Genomic DNA, 17,173 nt, shown 5'->3' with positions numbered 1-17,173 from the left:
TTCCTCTGAAGTGGTGTCCATCCCCATGGGAGAGTGCTTATCTCTTTCGGGTAGAGTGCTCAGGCCCTATAAACTCTTGTTTCCTTCAGTTTGGGAACTGGTTCCTTTTAAGCTTTCAGGTTTTAGTCCACACGTCACCTTTTCACTGACCACCCTACTGGCTTCTGAACTCTCCCTGTACTTTCCTTTATTCCCTATCACAGAATCCAGTTCATACCCTTTATAGCAGGTAATGATCACATATCATGGGTGTATGTTTGATCAAGTTCTTGTTTACTGTCTGTCCTCCCCATCTACTGCAGGCTTCATAACACGCAGGGACCAAATCTGTTTGCAGTACTCCTATATTTTTGTTACCTGCCACTTAGCTCAATAAATATTGGTGGACTGAATGAATGATTAGATATATTAAACATGTGTTTGAATTTTTAATGTTAATAATATATTGTACCATCATTTAAAATATATTTTACTGTATAATTTTATTTTAACTCCATTACCTTTAACATAGGCATCGCTAGTCCCCATTTGACAAATGAGATAACAAAGGCACCGGAAAATAAGTAACATGGTCCAAATTAACAGCTAGAAATCAGTGGAGTGAAAAACAGGGCTCAAATCACCTAACTCTGAATCCCATTCAAAACTATATAACAAAAGAGAAAGAAATAGAAAAGAAGGAGGGAGAGGATACAAGAGAAGATAGATGAGGAAGGAAAGTTCACTGATTTCTGAATTTTCCATGTCAAGGGCACATCATTCAGTTTATTCTGCTAAGAACTCCTTAAATCTCATACTTTAAATCTTTTTGGAAGCTTCATACCTCATTATAACATTTCAGGACAGTAGATATATTAAGACTTCCAAGCAACACTGTTCTCCATGAATCATACAGGGTGGGAAAGAAAGGAGTTTGCAGTTATAGAGTAAGTCTCTTTTCCTCCAATACACTTCACCAGTATAAAACTTCCTGGTAAAATCCAGTCAGATAATTATGTCTGATAATTGCAAGAAGTACTTAGAACATGATTTAGTTTCAATTTCAAGTTCCAATTCATTATTTTATAACTTTTCCTGCCTTCGTTAAAATTACACAAAACTTTGGCTCTCTCGTAACATTTAAAAGCCAGATGAGAGTATCTTCCAAGTTTTACCACAGTTGTGAGGGTAGAAATAGAATTCATTTCCATTGGAAGCATTATTGAAAGAAAGAATAGTACACTACATTTTGCTAGATATGTCTCCTAAGGTGAGGGAAAGAAAAGCAAAAATGAACTATTGGGACTACATCAAAATAAAAAGCTTTTACACAGCGAAGGAAACTATCAACAAAACAAAAAGGCTACCTAGTAAATGGGAGAAGATCTGCAAATGGTACATCTGATAAAGGTTAATATCCAAAATGTATAAAGAACTTCTATAACTCAACACTGAAAAACCAAATAATCCCACTAAAAATGGGCAGAAGAACTCAATAGACATTTTTCCACAGAAGACATTCAGATACAAACAGACACATGAGACACATGAGAAGATGCTCGACATCACTAATCACCAGTTGGTGAGGATGTGGAAGAGAAGGAACCCTCATGCACTGCGGGTGGGAACGTAAAATGGTGCTTCCGTATGGAGGGGGGTTCTTCAAACAATTAAAAATTGCAATACCCTATGTTCCAATAATTCCACTATTGGGTTTTTACCTAAAGAAGACAAAAACACTAACTTGATAAGATACATGAACTTTTATGTTTATTGCATTATTTTCAATAGCTAAGATACAGAATCAACCTAAGTGTCCACAGATAGATGAATAGATTAGGAAGGTGTGTTATCTGATGCAGCCAAAAAAGGATGAGACAGTGCCAGTTGAGACAACATGGATGGACCTAGTGGGCATTCTGCTACGTGAAGTGAGTCAGACAAGGCAAATACTGTATGATTTCATTCATATGTGGAATCTTAAAAAATTCAAACAAATGAATAAACAAAAGGCAGAATCAGACCTATAAATACAGAGAACAAACTGATGGTTACCAGAAGGGAAAAGGGTGGGGGGATGGGCAAAACGGGTGAAGGGGAGTGGGAGTTGGAGGTTTCCAGTTATGGGATGAACACGTCATGGGATTGAAAGGCGCAGCAGAGGGGATATAATCAAAGGTACTGTAATAGTGCTGCATGGGGACGGATGGTAGCTACAGCTGTGGTGAGCATAGCTTTGCATACAAGCTTGTCAAATCACTACGTGTACACCTGAAATGAATGCTACATTGTGTCAGCTCTATAAAAAAAAAATACTACACTCAACAGTATTTGTACTTTAATCGATGATTCTCATTGATTTTAATCAATGATTCCGTATGTCCCCTTTTCTTTCTCTGTTCCTAAATCTAATGATAAGGTGCTTGGTAATTTCCACAGATCCTGATTAGCGAGCATCACACTGTGAAGTTTCAAGAAGGAAAGAAATCTCCCATTTTTCCCAGTCTCCGGGTAGTAAGAGACAAAGTACAGCCCTTACGTTAATAATACTATTTTTGTGATTTGGCGGGGAAAATACTTGGCTGCCAAAGGGTAATCCACACAGCAGAACTGATAGCTAAGTGAAACACTCTGACGGAATGGGACCTTATTACAGAAGCTATTGACACAAGAACTCTAGCTCACTGAAAAGTACCACTCACCTCTTCCTGAACCCAACAGAGTAATGATACAGTACTGACGAAATTCTGTCTGCTGCAGGAGGACAGAACAGTCCATTCTTAATCCAGAGTGCTTTATCAGGGATGGACAATGACATGACCTAGAGCTTAGTGAGCCCCAAGGCAGGACTCGGACATACCCATCACTGAGACATCATATTCTATCAGCAGTGTTGCTTCTTGTCCGCACTGTTTAAGAATACTCATGGCTTCAGCATGTGTGGTTCCGAGAAGCCGAATTCCATCCACACTGAGCAACCTGTCGCCAGGTTTGATCGTGCCCTCTCTGCAGGGAGAACAGAGAAACAGTCTTCATTAGCAGAACATAATGTGGTTTAGCATTAACAGTCGCTTAGCTAAAGCGGTTCTTTCACGTGTTTGGCCATCCATCCCATTTGCATTTCCTTTTAAGCATCCTTGTGACAGTAAGAGAGGAAAGCTGTAACCTTGAGCAGAAAATTGCTGCGATATGAGTGTCAGTAATAAGGAAATGACTGCACATCAGTCAACCACCAAGTCACCCACACTTAACTCTTGGGGCACAAAAGTACAAAATGCACAATTTTCTTCCCTTTTCTAGGTTTTTGCCAAAATATCCAAAATTGATTTGCTGGAGCCTGGCTTTGGAAAACTAGGTAAATGCTACTAAAAAGTAATTTTCCAAAGCCAGGTGAGCAGAAAAGACTGCTGATTCCATTCAGTTTATTACCGGTGAACCCAAGTGGGACAGGGAGCCCTGGTGAAAAATTTCCCTAGTCTATAAATTTCTCTATTGATTTATCAGGACATTTTGGCAATCATTAAATTGACTCAGTCTCATATTCTCTATGAGAGAGGGAAATACTATTCTTTCTGCTGTGACCACAGACACTCAGGTACTGGAAAAAGATTCCTCAGATAATAGGGTACACCACTAAAATACAGCCCAGGAGCCTCCCAGATCATAACCTCCCTGCTTCAGGGAGGGTCATGGAGATGAGAAAACCAAATGGGGGAATTGCAAGTTTAGGATTTGAAAGGATAAAAATCTCTTAAATATCTTTCACCTAGATAACTTTCTTAAGAATTTTGACTCTAAATTTTTATCTTAAATTTTTAGATTCCATTTCATCCCAAATTAAATTGATTATACATTGCTCACAAACTAGTGGCCTGCTTCTGACATTTTGGTCAACCCCAACCTAAATGTTAATAAGGAACGGAAATGTTATTTACTTCCAGAAAAATCATTGACAAGAGAAAACAATATCTCTGTAGTCTCTTATTTAATATTAAACACAAACTTTTTAGAAAAGTAAGCTAACAGCATGAGTTTTGAAGGAAAAGAAACCTGAATTCCTATCCTGGCTCTTCCGTGGATAAGCTAGCTGCCAAGTCACTGAAGCATACCGTACCTCAATTTTGTCACCTGTAAGTGTGGATAAAAAATACTTCATTTCGTAGGCAGCTGTGAGGATGAAATAAAATAATGTCTGTCAAGCACTTAGTACACTTCCTGGCACATGGTTAAGTGCTCAAAAAATAGTACGTATCATTTGGTTTCTATTGCATAAGAGAAGGTTTAAAAACTGTATCCTTGTTTGAAACATATTGCAAAGTCTGGGGTAACCAGGGGATTTTTTTCCCAACCCCTCAACAATATCGAATGGTAGGAGTTGTGGTCTCCTGCCTTTATGGAATTGACTTCTGCTGTGGGAAATTAATACAAAGACAAGTATCTCCTGAGACAGTTAAGTTGTGAGTTTACTTAGGACCCCTCCCCCACGTTTATGACGTGAAAGGAAAGAGCCTTTCAAATATTCTAATCAGTAAGAAAGAGATAGCTCTAGACACTGACAACTCTCCTTCCCTCTTATTAAAAGTCACTTTCAGGGGCGCCTGGATGGCTCAGTCGGTTAAGCGGCTGCCTTCTGCTCAGGTCATGATCTCAGGGTCCTGGGATAGAGACCTACATTGGGCTCCCTGCTCAGTGGGGAGTCTGCTTCTCCCTCCACCCCTCTCCTCAGCTTGTACTCTCTCTCTCAAATGAATAAGTAAAATCTTAAAAAAAAAGTTCCTTCCATTCTGACATATATAATCGTCATCAAAAGGTAATAATAGTCATAAGAATGTGGATAATAGTAACAACCAAAATGCCACCACCCATCTTTTCGGGTTGGAAGATTAGCAATTGGGGATGATGCACGTAAAGCGCTTGCCGAAAAAACCAGCCACCTTTTATTAAGTATCTACTGCATGATAGGTCCCCTGCAAGGCACTAAGCAGTCTTTGATAAAACTTTGAAGACCTTAAGGGGCACCTGGGTGGCTCAATCCTTAAGCGTCTGCCTTTGGCTCAGCTCATGATCCCAGGGTCCTGGGATTGAGCCCCGAGTCAGGCTCCCTGCTCAGCGGGAAGCCTGCTTCTCCCTCTCCCACTCCCACTGCTTGTGTTCCCTCTCTCGCTGTGTCTCTATCAAATAAATAAATAAAATCTTAAAAAAAAAACAAAACCTGAAGACCTTAAAAGGTAGGTATTGGTGTCTCCATTTTACAGTGGAGGAAATTGGGCTCAGAACCATTAAGTCACTTGCCAAACACATAGGGTAATTAAGGGTCGAGTCTGGAGTCGAACCTTCTTTCTTCTGATTCCACAGCCCGAACGATTTCAGTTTTCACATTCCAACATATTTGCTTGCCCCAGCTTTGTGTAATCTATCTGGACAGCGACACAGAGAGACAAAGTTTACCTGTCAGCAGGTCCTCCAGGACGAACGCATGTTATTACAACTGGACGAGATTTATTTCTATCGTCATGTGCTCCTCCTAGCAAAAAAAAAAAAAAAAAAAAGAAAGAAAGAAATACAGCTTAACAATGTTTTTGTTAAAAAGAATCACTTACGAAATGCCAGCATGGAACTAATGTACATTTTGTTGCTGTGCAGAGTGAAACATGGAAATTTTTTCCAAAAATCTTCTTTATTTTATATAGAATGTGCTTTTGAAGTCACAATGTCTCCGCCTCTCAAAAAATATATGGCTGGATTCAGGGGTGATACAGAAAATATTTAACAACTAGGGTCACAAGAGCACGAACTACTGGCGAGTACTAGCCTAACGAGAACAACCAGCTATGAGCAAAGTGCAGGTGGCTATCCCTGGGGCCAATGAACCTGGGCTATGACACAGGTGAGTAGGTCTACAACCTGACACAAAGGAAGCAAAAACTGAAGAGGGAAAACGTATATGAGTACCTAAAGCAAGAAAGAAAAAAATTCAAGAGGCTGAAGTCTGTTCCATTAAAGTTGGGCTGTTCAAAAAATTGGGGGCAAATTTGACAGACTATTTCAAAACAACTGCAATGCTTATATGGAGATTTTAGCTCTGGATAAGGACAATTTCTGCTCAAGAATTCTTGGAAACAGAGAAACTTCAAGATGGAAGGTAATTTATTATAAATTCTCTTCTACATCCAGGACACCTCTGTAAAATTTCCATACTCTGGGCTCCCCCAGCCTTTCCTTGAGACCCCCCAGATGGCTACTTATTAGATTTGAGGAGCCTATTTTACATTTGGACACATTGTGGTGTTGGAAGCTTCTTTCTAATTATTCATCTGATTCCTTCTTCCTTCAGCTTTCATCTCCTGGTCCTTGTTCTATAATTTAGAGCAGTGACACAAAAATGGATGCTCTCTACTCTAAGAAACATTTTCTGAAAGTAGAAAACAGTGATCATACACCCGTAAAGTCTCATCTTCTTTAGGCTGGACATCTCCACTTTCTTAACTATTCTGCATCTGACCTGGTTTCTTTATACATTACCATCCTGGCCGCCCACCTGGGGGTCCCTAGTTTGCCAGTATCTGAAAAGTATGAATATTAACCATTGAATATTCCACCCCTAATGTCTGCCTGCTAGAGCAGACTGGCATTTCCCAAACTTGGAACAGGTAGAGAGGTCAACTTAAAGAATCTAGCCTCAACGAAAAATCAAAAGGCATTCACTGCTCCTGATGAACGCAAATGCTTCCTTTCTGCTCACTTCTACTACAAATGATTTATTCAGTCTGGCTGAATGATATGAGCTCCATTTCAGTATCTCATTCTTTCCCTCAGTTTGATGGCTTCTTTCAAAGTTCCTCTTTACTTACAATAGGAAATTCACAACTTCCTCAGAAAAGCATTTTTAAAATGCAAATCATGACAATAAATTACAGCATATGCTTACCCACATTTATATAAATACTATTATGTGATTTCTCTTTGGCAAGGTGATCATAAAAAGATCTGTTTTCTCCGGAAGGGATGCTGATTTAGAAAAGGATGGGGGGGGGGCCCAAGATAGTACAAGACTTCCCATAATTTTGATCTGGTCTACATTTAAGTCCCTAACAGTGAATGCATGGCAAAGGGTGAGATAGCTCTAAATTTCGTGATATGTGGCATTTTATCAGTATTTGAAATAACAACCAAATTTAGCTTATGATTCTCCTAGTTTTAGACATTTGGAGCTGCAAAGCAAAACAGAGACCACTCAGAGACCAGCAGTATTCTCAATTCTAGCTGCATGTTAGTATTACTCGTCTGGAATGCTTTTTAAAAATAACCATGCTGTATGATCTCCCTGATATGAGAAAGCAGAGATGCAATGTGGGGGGCTTGGGGGGTAGGAAAAGAATAAATGAAACAAGATGGGATCAGGAGGGAGACAAACTATAAGAGACTCTTAATGGCACAAAACAAACTGAGGTTGGCCAGGGGGAGGGGGGTAGGGAGAGGAGGGTGGGGTTATGGACATTGGGGAAGGCATGTGCTATGGTGAGTGCTGTGAAGTGTGTAAACCTGGCGATTCACAGACCTGTACCCCTGGGGCTAATAATACAGTATATGTTTATAAAAAATTAAAAATAAAAAAAAATGTCCATGCTGGGCCCACAATGCAGACCAAATCTGGATATTGGGCTCCATGTATTAGGTGAGTAGACCCTATCTACAATTTTCTAGCTGAGAATGACTGATAAAGTTTCTTTGCCCAAAGTGAAAAGGAACTTTTAGTGGCAGAGTGCTTTCCCTATTATTCCAAGCCATCTTCCTTAGCTTGGTGGCAAGGGCATTAACTCAAATTTAACTCTGCAAATTTCAGACCAGACATCATTTTTCATTCTATAGGTGAAAGGTTCTATTGTTTGGGGAGTCAAGGTTTTAGAACTTCTCACAAATAGCACAAGAAATGCAATTCCATTCATCAGATAAAATCCCACTTTATTATTCCAACACCCATTCTAACTGGTGAAGAAGAAATTCACCAATATGGAATGAAGGTCCTGCATCTGTGATACTGTCCTCTTCCTTCCTGAAAGTCCTGGTGTTCTCACTGAAATAAGTTTAGCTCAAAATCCATCGAAGCCATGATGTCTTCTCTGCCTTGATAATATCAACAGTATTTTCTCATTCTGCACCTCTTTTTGGGATGAATCAGGATTCTGAAGGGAGGGGTGGGGGCCACCTTTTGAGCACGGACAACCCTTCAGGTAGGCCTCAAACTACTCTAAAAATATAAATGCTTCCTTTGATTCTCCTAAAAAATTGTACAAAATTCCACAAACTTTTACATTCAACTGATGTACTAAGGGAGTGTTTAAAGCCTACAAAAATGTGGTTTTCATAAACTAATACTGATTCATTGTTAAGAAGGTTTTAAAATCAGTGTAACACTAAGAATTCTATGTCCACACAAATCTAGGTCACATTCAAGTATTTATTCACTTATTTATTAAGCACCTATGATGTACCAGATAGTATTCTAGGCTCATCCTAGAAAATGCTTATTCTTCATGCATGTACAGATACTTGAAATTCTTGCAAATGGTGGGATGGGCGTTTTGTTGACATTATATTGTCGGTTGTCTTGAGGTGGTTATAGATTTCAAATGCTTCCATTCTTTTTTTGTTCCTAATGATAAATTACTGTTGCTTTAGCTCTTTCATTAGCAGTTTGATTTGTTATTGATTAACCATATAGCAACTAGTAATGAATATTTGCACCAGCAGTATTTTTTACTGCAGCTTTTCAATAATTAGGGTTGTAGGCATTGTAGTCCAAGAGTGTCATTCTATCATACCTATATTGCAAAAATGGATTTGTATCTACCACCCTCTGAACCAAAATTACTTATATACTGACTTTTTATTATATTCTTCTAGTTCCTTTGCACGGCAATGTGGAAATGGTTAAAGGTAAATGATGAAGGTACAACGCTCCATCTAAAAATAGGAGCTGGTCAGAAAAAGGTAATAATTGCTGGTCTAAATCACTCAGTGAGTTCCACATTTTCCATTTTCTCTATCATTCACTTGGGTACTTTATCAACTTATGTCTTAAATTCACTGGATTATAATTCCCTGCAGATAGGGAGCTGTCTTATGACTCCCTAGTACTCGGCCCTCTGCTGACATGTCCTTAATAAATATATGATTGATTTGCTAGATAACTGGCATGGAATGGAATCTAATGTTTAAAGCTTAGTTATTTAAGACAAGTCTATATAAGTGAACACATTTCTTTTATTCCTTGATGCATGTATGTTTATTAAGATGCTTAGTTAATTTTAACTAATGTTTTATTAATGTGGATAAAAATTTGACCTGGTGAAATATAAAATACAATAGGTAAAGACAAAAAAAAAATCAAGAAATGCGAAATGTTAAAAAAATTCCTTGATGCCTACATAGTTCCCTATTGAAATTTATTGTCACACTAGCAATTACAAGATGTTTATCTGCAGTTTTTAAGGTATGAAACTGCTAATAAGAAAAATAAAATATTGAAAGCCAGAATTACAGCTCAGAATTGATGATTTTATAGGCAAGTTGGAGTCACTTGAAATCTTTATTATTAATGTCATTCCATAATAAAGTAAGGTAAGCTGATGCACATAGGTTCTCAGGGATTAGATTATCTTCAATCCATTTTTAGAAAGCTACAATAACAAAATGTATTTCAGGAGAAAATAAAGTTGCTTAATCCTAGTGTATTAAATCAAATCAAGCCATATTCATCAACATTTTTGACTCAAAGGTAAAAAAAGTATAAAGGGAAAGCAAAACACATGTTGAAAAGTGGTTAAATCAGTAGGATGAATGAATTGACAAGATTTACAAATGGTGACTTGTTGCTCTGTATTAATGGGCTGAAAACAAATCTAGGTCATTTGGATTCTTTGATTCCCACTCATTGTTTTATTTTTTAAAATAATGGTGCAAATATTATAAGGTGACTTTATGCATTAGAAACATCTGTTGTTGTTGTTTGGGTGACTTTCTAGTTCACTGCTAATATTTCATTGACAAATCCTCCAAGAATATCAGATGATTCATATTTTCCAGCCACCACCTACCTCGTATTACAAAACCAAAGGTATTGCCTTCTTTATGTAATGTGACCTCCACCGTTCGGAAAATAACACTTGATCCTTGAACAGCTGAATGCCAGGAAGAGAGAGAGAAATGTAAGTCTTAAGTCATAAGAACACACCCATTTTTTTGATGTGGCATAAGACACTACAGATCCCGTTGCAAATTATTTTTATTATGAGTAATCAAGGGGCAATAATTTCTTTTCAAAGACAATGTTAGAAAAAATATTTGGAATGTCACACAAATACCATAAAATAGTCTGCACAAGTGATTTAGGCTTAGGCCCAAGTGGAGTCAAATTCATGGGTACTTACTTCCGTCTTATATAGCCAGCTTGTAGGTAGAACATATAATAATCACATTGTTAAAACTCATATAACAAGAGAGACGATCTTCATATACTCAGTAGAATTATTTCCCCTTTGTAAAATTTAAAACCAATTTTGATTTTTGTAATACTTGAAATAATGTATTTATATTTATTTTTGCAGCTAATACGGGAAGAAAAAGTGCTACTCTCAAATTATCATTAACAGATGACGCTGATGCAGGTAGATTTCCTGACATGATGGATGCATAGCAATTAACAAGGGTAACCCAAATCAAACTTGGAGGGCAAAAAAAAAATTCTTTAGTATATTCAGAATATTACTGCTGTCTAATAAAATAAAGATTAACTTAATTTTATTTAATACCATCAGGCATATGTTGTGTTTGTCTGCTTATTGCTTCTATTTCACAAAATAAAATTACATGATCAAGTTGATATATCTAATTAATAATTTATACAGTATACAGGTGTAACACAGGATATAAGTTGCAGGAAGGTATAGTAACTAAATTCTTCTGTGAGATTGTTTTCAGGAAAGTGGTGAGTATTTCTGGTTATATAGTACACCACTGCTGAATTAATAAAAAACAAATTTCTACAAATGAATATTTCATCATTATGGATACAGGGATGTTTTTATTCAGAAAGACAAAAGAATCTGCAAACAGTAGAATTTGATGGTCTTGGATCCTAATCTTGAATTTGTATAATGATAACTAATTATCTGATGCTGTGTTTATTATCAATGGCACACTTTTTACATTGCTGTTAGATCTTGAGAAGTTTATTACATGAAACTACCAACAAAAGGGGAGACTGGGTGGCTTAGTCAGTTAGGTCTCCAACTCTTGGTTTCAGCTCAGATCATGATCTCATGGGTCGTGGGAGTGAGCCCCATGCTGGGTTGGGCGCTCAGCCTGGAACCTCCTTGAGGGTCTCTCCCTCTGCCTCCCCCCACCACCATGTGTGTGTTTTCTCTCTCTCTCAAATAAATAAACCTTAAAAAAAATAAAACTAGCCACTAGAAATATATGGATAGACTAGATATAGGTATAGAGTCTATAGATAGAATTTAATTGCATCTTTTAAAAGAACATTTCTTACCATTTCAGATTTTAATTTCGCATTAATTACAACTATTTTTAATTATCAGAAATTCTGAATCCTCAAAGGAATAAACATGATTATGAAAAGTACACAGTTAAATTCACAAAACTGCACACAACGGGCTGGGATATAAAGTACAACTGAATCTGGATCTGCTGAAAAACAACATAAACCTACAGCTGAACAAATGTTTTAGTATACTGCTGATTTAATTAAATGTCATATTCTTGATATCAGGGGAATTTTAGTTCATTTTAATCAGCTAGGAACAGTACACTCAAATAGCTGAAACTGCTGAGGTACAGTTTTAATTAAATGAAAAAAAAAATTGAGTTCAAACCAAATGTTTTCTTATTTCCATGACCCAATAAGCCACTTGAAGTAATTGGTTAAAAACATGATCTTTTTGTTCTACTGGAACAAATAGAAAGGAAAGGAAAAGATATGGGGAGAAATAATTAATGAGCATCTACTGTGTGCCAGAGAATCTGCAGAATGGCTTACAAATATTATTTCATTTAATCATTAAATCAACTTTCAATTATATACCACCAAATTTTAATTCTGGACCACCTGTCCTTGTTGGCTGGGTGTCTGTTCTGGGAATGAAAGACATAATTTTAGTTTTGCTTGAGCTAAATCTTGCTGACCACAAAATCTTACAATCAAATCTAGAGTCAATAGAAAGACTTTTAGGATTATCTACAGCTTTAGATTATCCACACTCTTGCTGTTCATCATTTACAAAACTAAATGTGAATGTTGATTATATTTTTATATACTTAATGAAATAGATTTGGTCTTCATAATTTTTGTTTGCATGACTAGATCCTGGTGACCAGGTTTGCATATTCAGTAGCTGGACACCCTATATTGCCACGTGAATTGTATTCATTACTTCACATTTGCATATGTGGACCTACGGACATATTGATATGATCTAAGTAAGGGGCTTCCCCAAAGAATGAAATCCAGTACACAAAAGGGTTAGATTGAAATGAATTTTGCCATGCAAAAATTGTTGTATTGTTGTCTCTGGTTTCCATCTGTGAAATTGTATTATTTCACTATGGCAGATAAGATTTTTCTAAATTATATACTACTCACCGTCTCCTCAACCTCTACCTCAACAGCAGAATAGAAGTTGGATACTTTCCCTCCTCATTATCTCACTGTGTTGGCCTTCTGTGTGACTTGCTTTGGGCAATAGGATGTTAAGAGATGTAAAAAAAGGTTGAGAAGGTGCTCAGGTAGCTGGGCTTGTCCTGTTTTTCCTTCACCATTGTCATAGGTGGAGGAAGAGCTTTCCCTGGGTAGCTTCTGCTTCCTCACACTGAATTCCAGGATGAACTACACGGAGGGGACCTGAGACGGCTTCCCCAGCTCCCCATCATCATCTTCATCATCGTTATCATCAATTACCTATCTCTCTTTTAGAACTGGAATTGAGAAGTAAGGAGGCTATCTCAGGGACATGTTTTTTTGTTTGTTTGTTTTAAAGACTTTTTAAAAATTTTTTTGACACAGAGAGACACAGTGAAAGAGGGAACACAAGCAGGGGGAGTGGGAGAGGGAGAACTAGGCTCCCCGCTGAGCAGGAAGCTCGATGCAGGGCTCCATCCCAGGACCCTGGGATCGTGACCTGAGCTGAAGACAGACGCTTAATGAGTGAGCCACCCAGACACCCCTCAGGGACATGTTTGAACACATTTATTTGAATTAAAGAAGTCCCTTTTCTGAGAGAAAGCTAGTCTGATTTAGCTGATGGTGTAACAGTGAGGACTGCCTTTGCCAATCAGATGCTGTGGCGGATGTTTTCCATAAAATAAATGAAGCAAATAGGTAGCACCAAGGTCTGACTGGAAACACCATTGAAAGACATATAAATATTATGCCAGAAACTACATCCTCTCCAATTATTTAAGCTCATGATAAGGAATGTGAGGTGCCAACTAAAAAAATGAATGACAATTATGTAATATTTCAAAATCCTTTAAGGGGTATGCCACCGTAAAATACGAAGACACAGCTCCAGGTCAAGTTTAATACATAAATACCTAAGATATGGATTGGTAATAGCCTCTCTAAATACAAAACACCACATAATTTTTAAGTCGAAAAGAACTTCGGAGCTCATGTAGGTCCACCATTCCTTTTCATAAAGAATCTGAATCTTAAAACAGGTAAGTGGTTTGCACAAGGTCCAACTTCCATTTCTTCTCTGTCAGATCACATACATGCAAACACATACACATGCGTATCCTTCCTCCACCTCCTTCTGGACTCTGGGGGTGGCTGAGCCTCAAATTGCAGTGATTCCTGGGAGAGCTTCCAGTCTCGGCCTCTGGCGGCTTATCTCCCGGCAATCAGCTCGCTCCCCACGTCCTCCCAGCGGCGGCCTGCTCCTGCGAGCAGTCTGAGCTCAGCGAAGGGGCTGCTTCTTAATCCCTTCAACCTCCCTGAACTCAAAGATCTTATTAATTTATCCAAATATAATAGAGACAGAGATAATCCGCAGAGGATACATCTCTTCCATCTGATTTCTATCATCGTATTCACACTTTCGTTTTTTAAAATTATCTTTTCCCCTTTTCCCATCAGCTTTAATGCATGAGGAAGGAAAAGCTGGTATCATCACCAAGTTATGATAGTTTTGAATCCCTGCATATGTCTGATCCCTACTCTCTCCTCTTTAACTTTACTAAAGCTGTATTTATTCAGGATGTCACCTAGCTTTTGGAAAATTATAACACCCTTTGGGCTTATAGCCTCTTACCTATTCTCCATTTGGCTCCCTAAAATGATAATTCTAAAAACTCAAATATGATGATGATGATCCTTGGCTTTCAAAACCGTTAAAGGCTCCTTATCACCCACCTGATAGTATCCAAGCTCTACCAATATGGCTTCCAAGGCCCTCCACCATTTTGTTCCTATTTATCTTGCTGGTCTTCGCTTTCCCTTTGTGCTTCAGCAACTCTAGTGTGTTGTTCTGTGTTCTTACTTCCTTGCTGTACCCTCTGCCTAAAATGTTCCTTTTCTTGGTGGACCTGCAGAACCTCCTTCAAATCCTCTGAAACCCCTAGTTCTAGATAACCCCTAACTCGGCAAATCTCTATTCCTGGCCTTACAGCTATTCTAAGAGTTCTTTTTAGGAAGAGGTTGTGTTTTATTGATATTTATATCCCCTGTGGAATAAAAATGGTTAATCAAAGAGCATTAGCTCTAGATATCTGGATTCTCTTAACTCCTTGGTGATGGTCTGAGATAGTGATTTCAAAACAAATGGACTCTTTTGAAGTTCAAGAAAACAGTACTTTAGTGTAATCATGGCTAATCATGGTAATGATGGCTGATAGGCACTATGGCTTGTTAAGTGCATGGTGATGATCTAAATACATAATAACAGCCTTGAATTCCTATCAAAATCCTACATTTACTATAGCCATTTTACAGATGAGAAACCTAAGGCTAGGAGAACTTAAATAACGAAGCTAGAAAGGGGAAAACTGACATTTAACCAGTGACACAGTCTAAGCTCTCAATGCTCGATTCTACTGCTTATTCTTGCTGAAGATGAAAAATGGTATAGCAAGGTTTCTGAACACAGACTTCAGTGGATTTTGTTATAAAAACACCATTGCATTTTCGGTGTTGGATTTTATGTTAAGAATAAAAACTCATGATTGGTCATATATACTCAATCCTCGAGTGCTTTCATCTGGTCCCAAAGCTTCAAATACCTTCTATGTTCCCATTACTCGAAATATACATTTCCAGCTCAGATCTTTCTTCCAAACTCCTAACCCCAACTCCAGTTCTTTTCTTGACATTGCCTTTCTGCACGTCAAATAGACACCTCCACGGTAACATTTCAAACAATGAACTTCCGATCTTCTCCTCACAAATCAGCTCTGTCCACATTCTTGCCCCCCACCCCATTAATGGCAACCCCACCTTCTAGTTGCTCAGGCTTAAAATCTCAGGTGGTCCTTGACTGCTCTCTTTCTGCACAACCCACATCAAATCTATCCAGAAATCCTGTTGGCTCTACCTTCAAAGTGATCAAGAATGTACCTGCTTTTTCCCTACATCCGCCTCTGTCTCTCACTTGGACCACTGTAACAGCTCCCCAACTGGCCTCCCAGGGTCTCCCCATTGCCACTGCAGTGTCTTCTCAACACAGCAGCCAGAGGAAGCCTTTGAAAATAGACATCAGATCAGGTCCCTCCTTTGCCCCAAATCATACAATGCCTTCCCCTAACACTCAGAACAAAACTTAAGGTCCTCCCGGTGACCTACAGATATACCCCATCCTTTATATTTCTGATCTCCGCTCCTAACTTTTCTTCTTTCTTCTTTCTTTTGCTCCAGCCCAATCACCCTTAATGTTTCTACGACAACCCCAATATATTTCTGCCTTGGATCTCAGCGCTGGCTGTTCCTCTTTCTGCAGTCCTCTTCCCCCAGAAATGTACACAGCTACGTTTCTCACCTCCTTCGAGTCATTGGCTAATGTCTCTCTCTCAGTGACGCTGTTCCTAACCATCCCATTCAAAATGGCAATCTTACGCCTCTCCCAGCACTCCCAATCCTTCACCCGACTCTGTAGTGCTGTTCATACTATCTTGTTTCCTTCCTATTGTGATCCTGTTTTGTTATCTGCCTTTCTCCATCAGAATGTACAGAGCGGTGGCTGCTTTATAGCAAATGCTCAAGAAGACACTGCTGAACAAATGAGCTATTATCAGTTATTAATATTCAACTTGAGTTCTCACCGGGAGAGAAAAGCAAAGAGCTTTCTTAGGGTAGGGTTCGTATTAATAACATTAACAGGAGAGAAGGTCCTAGAACAGCCCAGTTCAAATGCAGGACGGCAGTAACACAGAGCATATGTATATATATATATATCACTGTGAATAAACATATGGACTTTGGAGTCAGGGAGCCTGGGTTCACATCATGACTTGGCTGCCTATATATTTGGGAAAGATACTTAACTTAAGCCTCAGTAAAATGAGAATAATAATAATAACAATGCCTGTCTTGTAGTGCTGATTGATTTATGTATTTGTTATTATTTTTTATGTATTTATTATTTATTTATTTATTTATTTATTTATATTATTTATTACTATTTTTATGGCATCAGGCACTGTTCTCATTGCTTTAGGAACACTAACTCACTTAATCCTCATGACAGATCTATTGGTAGGAAGGAGTATTATGCCCATTACCCAGATATGGGAACTGTGACACAGAAAGCTTAAGTAACTTTCTCAAAGGCATGCAGTTAGTTAAAGGTGAAGCTGGGGTTTGAGCCTGGCTATTAGACCCCAAAGTTGAGCACTGCTATCCTGACTCCCCTTATGATGAGGATTAAGTGTATCCATGCAAGTCAGGTTTCTTATCATGCTGGAGATTTAGTAAGTTCTGAAAATGTGTGGTTCTATTACTATTATTATTACTTGATAATAATGAGTTTTGAATCTATTTTCATGGTTCAGAAATTAACATAACTATAGAAGAACCAACATAAAACACACCAAACATACTTTTCCTAACCCTGATCACTTAGCACAAAGCCTGGATGGAAATGAATGCACAGAACTTATAAATATGTTGACTGTTCATGAAAGT

At 38.1% G+C, this 17,173-nt stretch overlaps 1 protein-coding gene across 7 annotated transcripts in view; it reads right to left on the bottom strand.

Moving 5' to 3' along the window:
- Positions 1-17,173, bottom strand: part of GRIP1 (glutamate receptor interacting protein 1) — a 663,043-nt gene that overhangs the window by 128,279 nt on the left and 517,591 nt on the right. For all 7 annotated transcript variants that reach the window (XM_032854882.1, XM_032854884.1, XM_032854883.1 and 4 more), the window contains 3 exons: positions 10,077-10,160; positions 5,428-5,503; positions 2,840-2,985 (listed from right to left, as the gene is read on the bottom strand). In XM_032854882.1, coding sequence (XP_032710773.1) covers positions 2,840-2,985; positions 5,428-5,503; positions 10,077-10,160 — 306 coding nt within the window. The remainder of the gene's footprint in view (positions 1-2,839; positions 2,986-5,427; positions 5,504-10,076; positions 10,161-17,173) is intronic.

The sequence above is a fragment of the Lontra canadensis genome, unplaced genomic scaffold (assembly GCF_010015895.1).
Source record: "Lontra canadensis isolate GAN:19392208 unplaced genomic scaffold, GSC_riverotter_1.0 scaffold9, whole genome shotgun sequence".
Classification (NCBI taxonomy): Eukaryota; Metazoa; Chordata; class Mammalia; order Carnivora; family Mustelidae; genus Lontra; species Lontra canadensis.
This window is presented reverse-complemented; position numbering and strand designations above follow the sequence as displayed.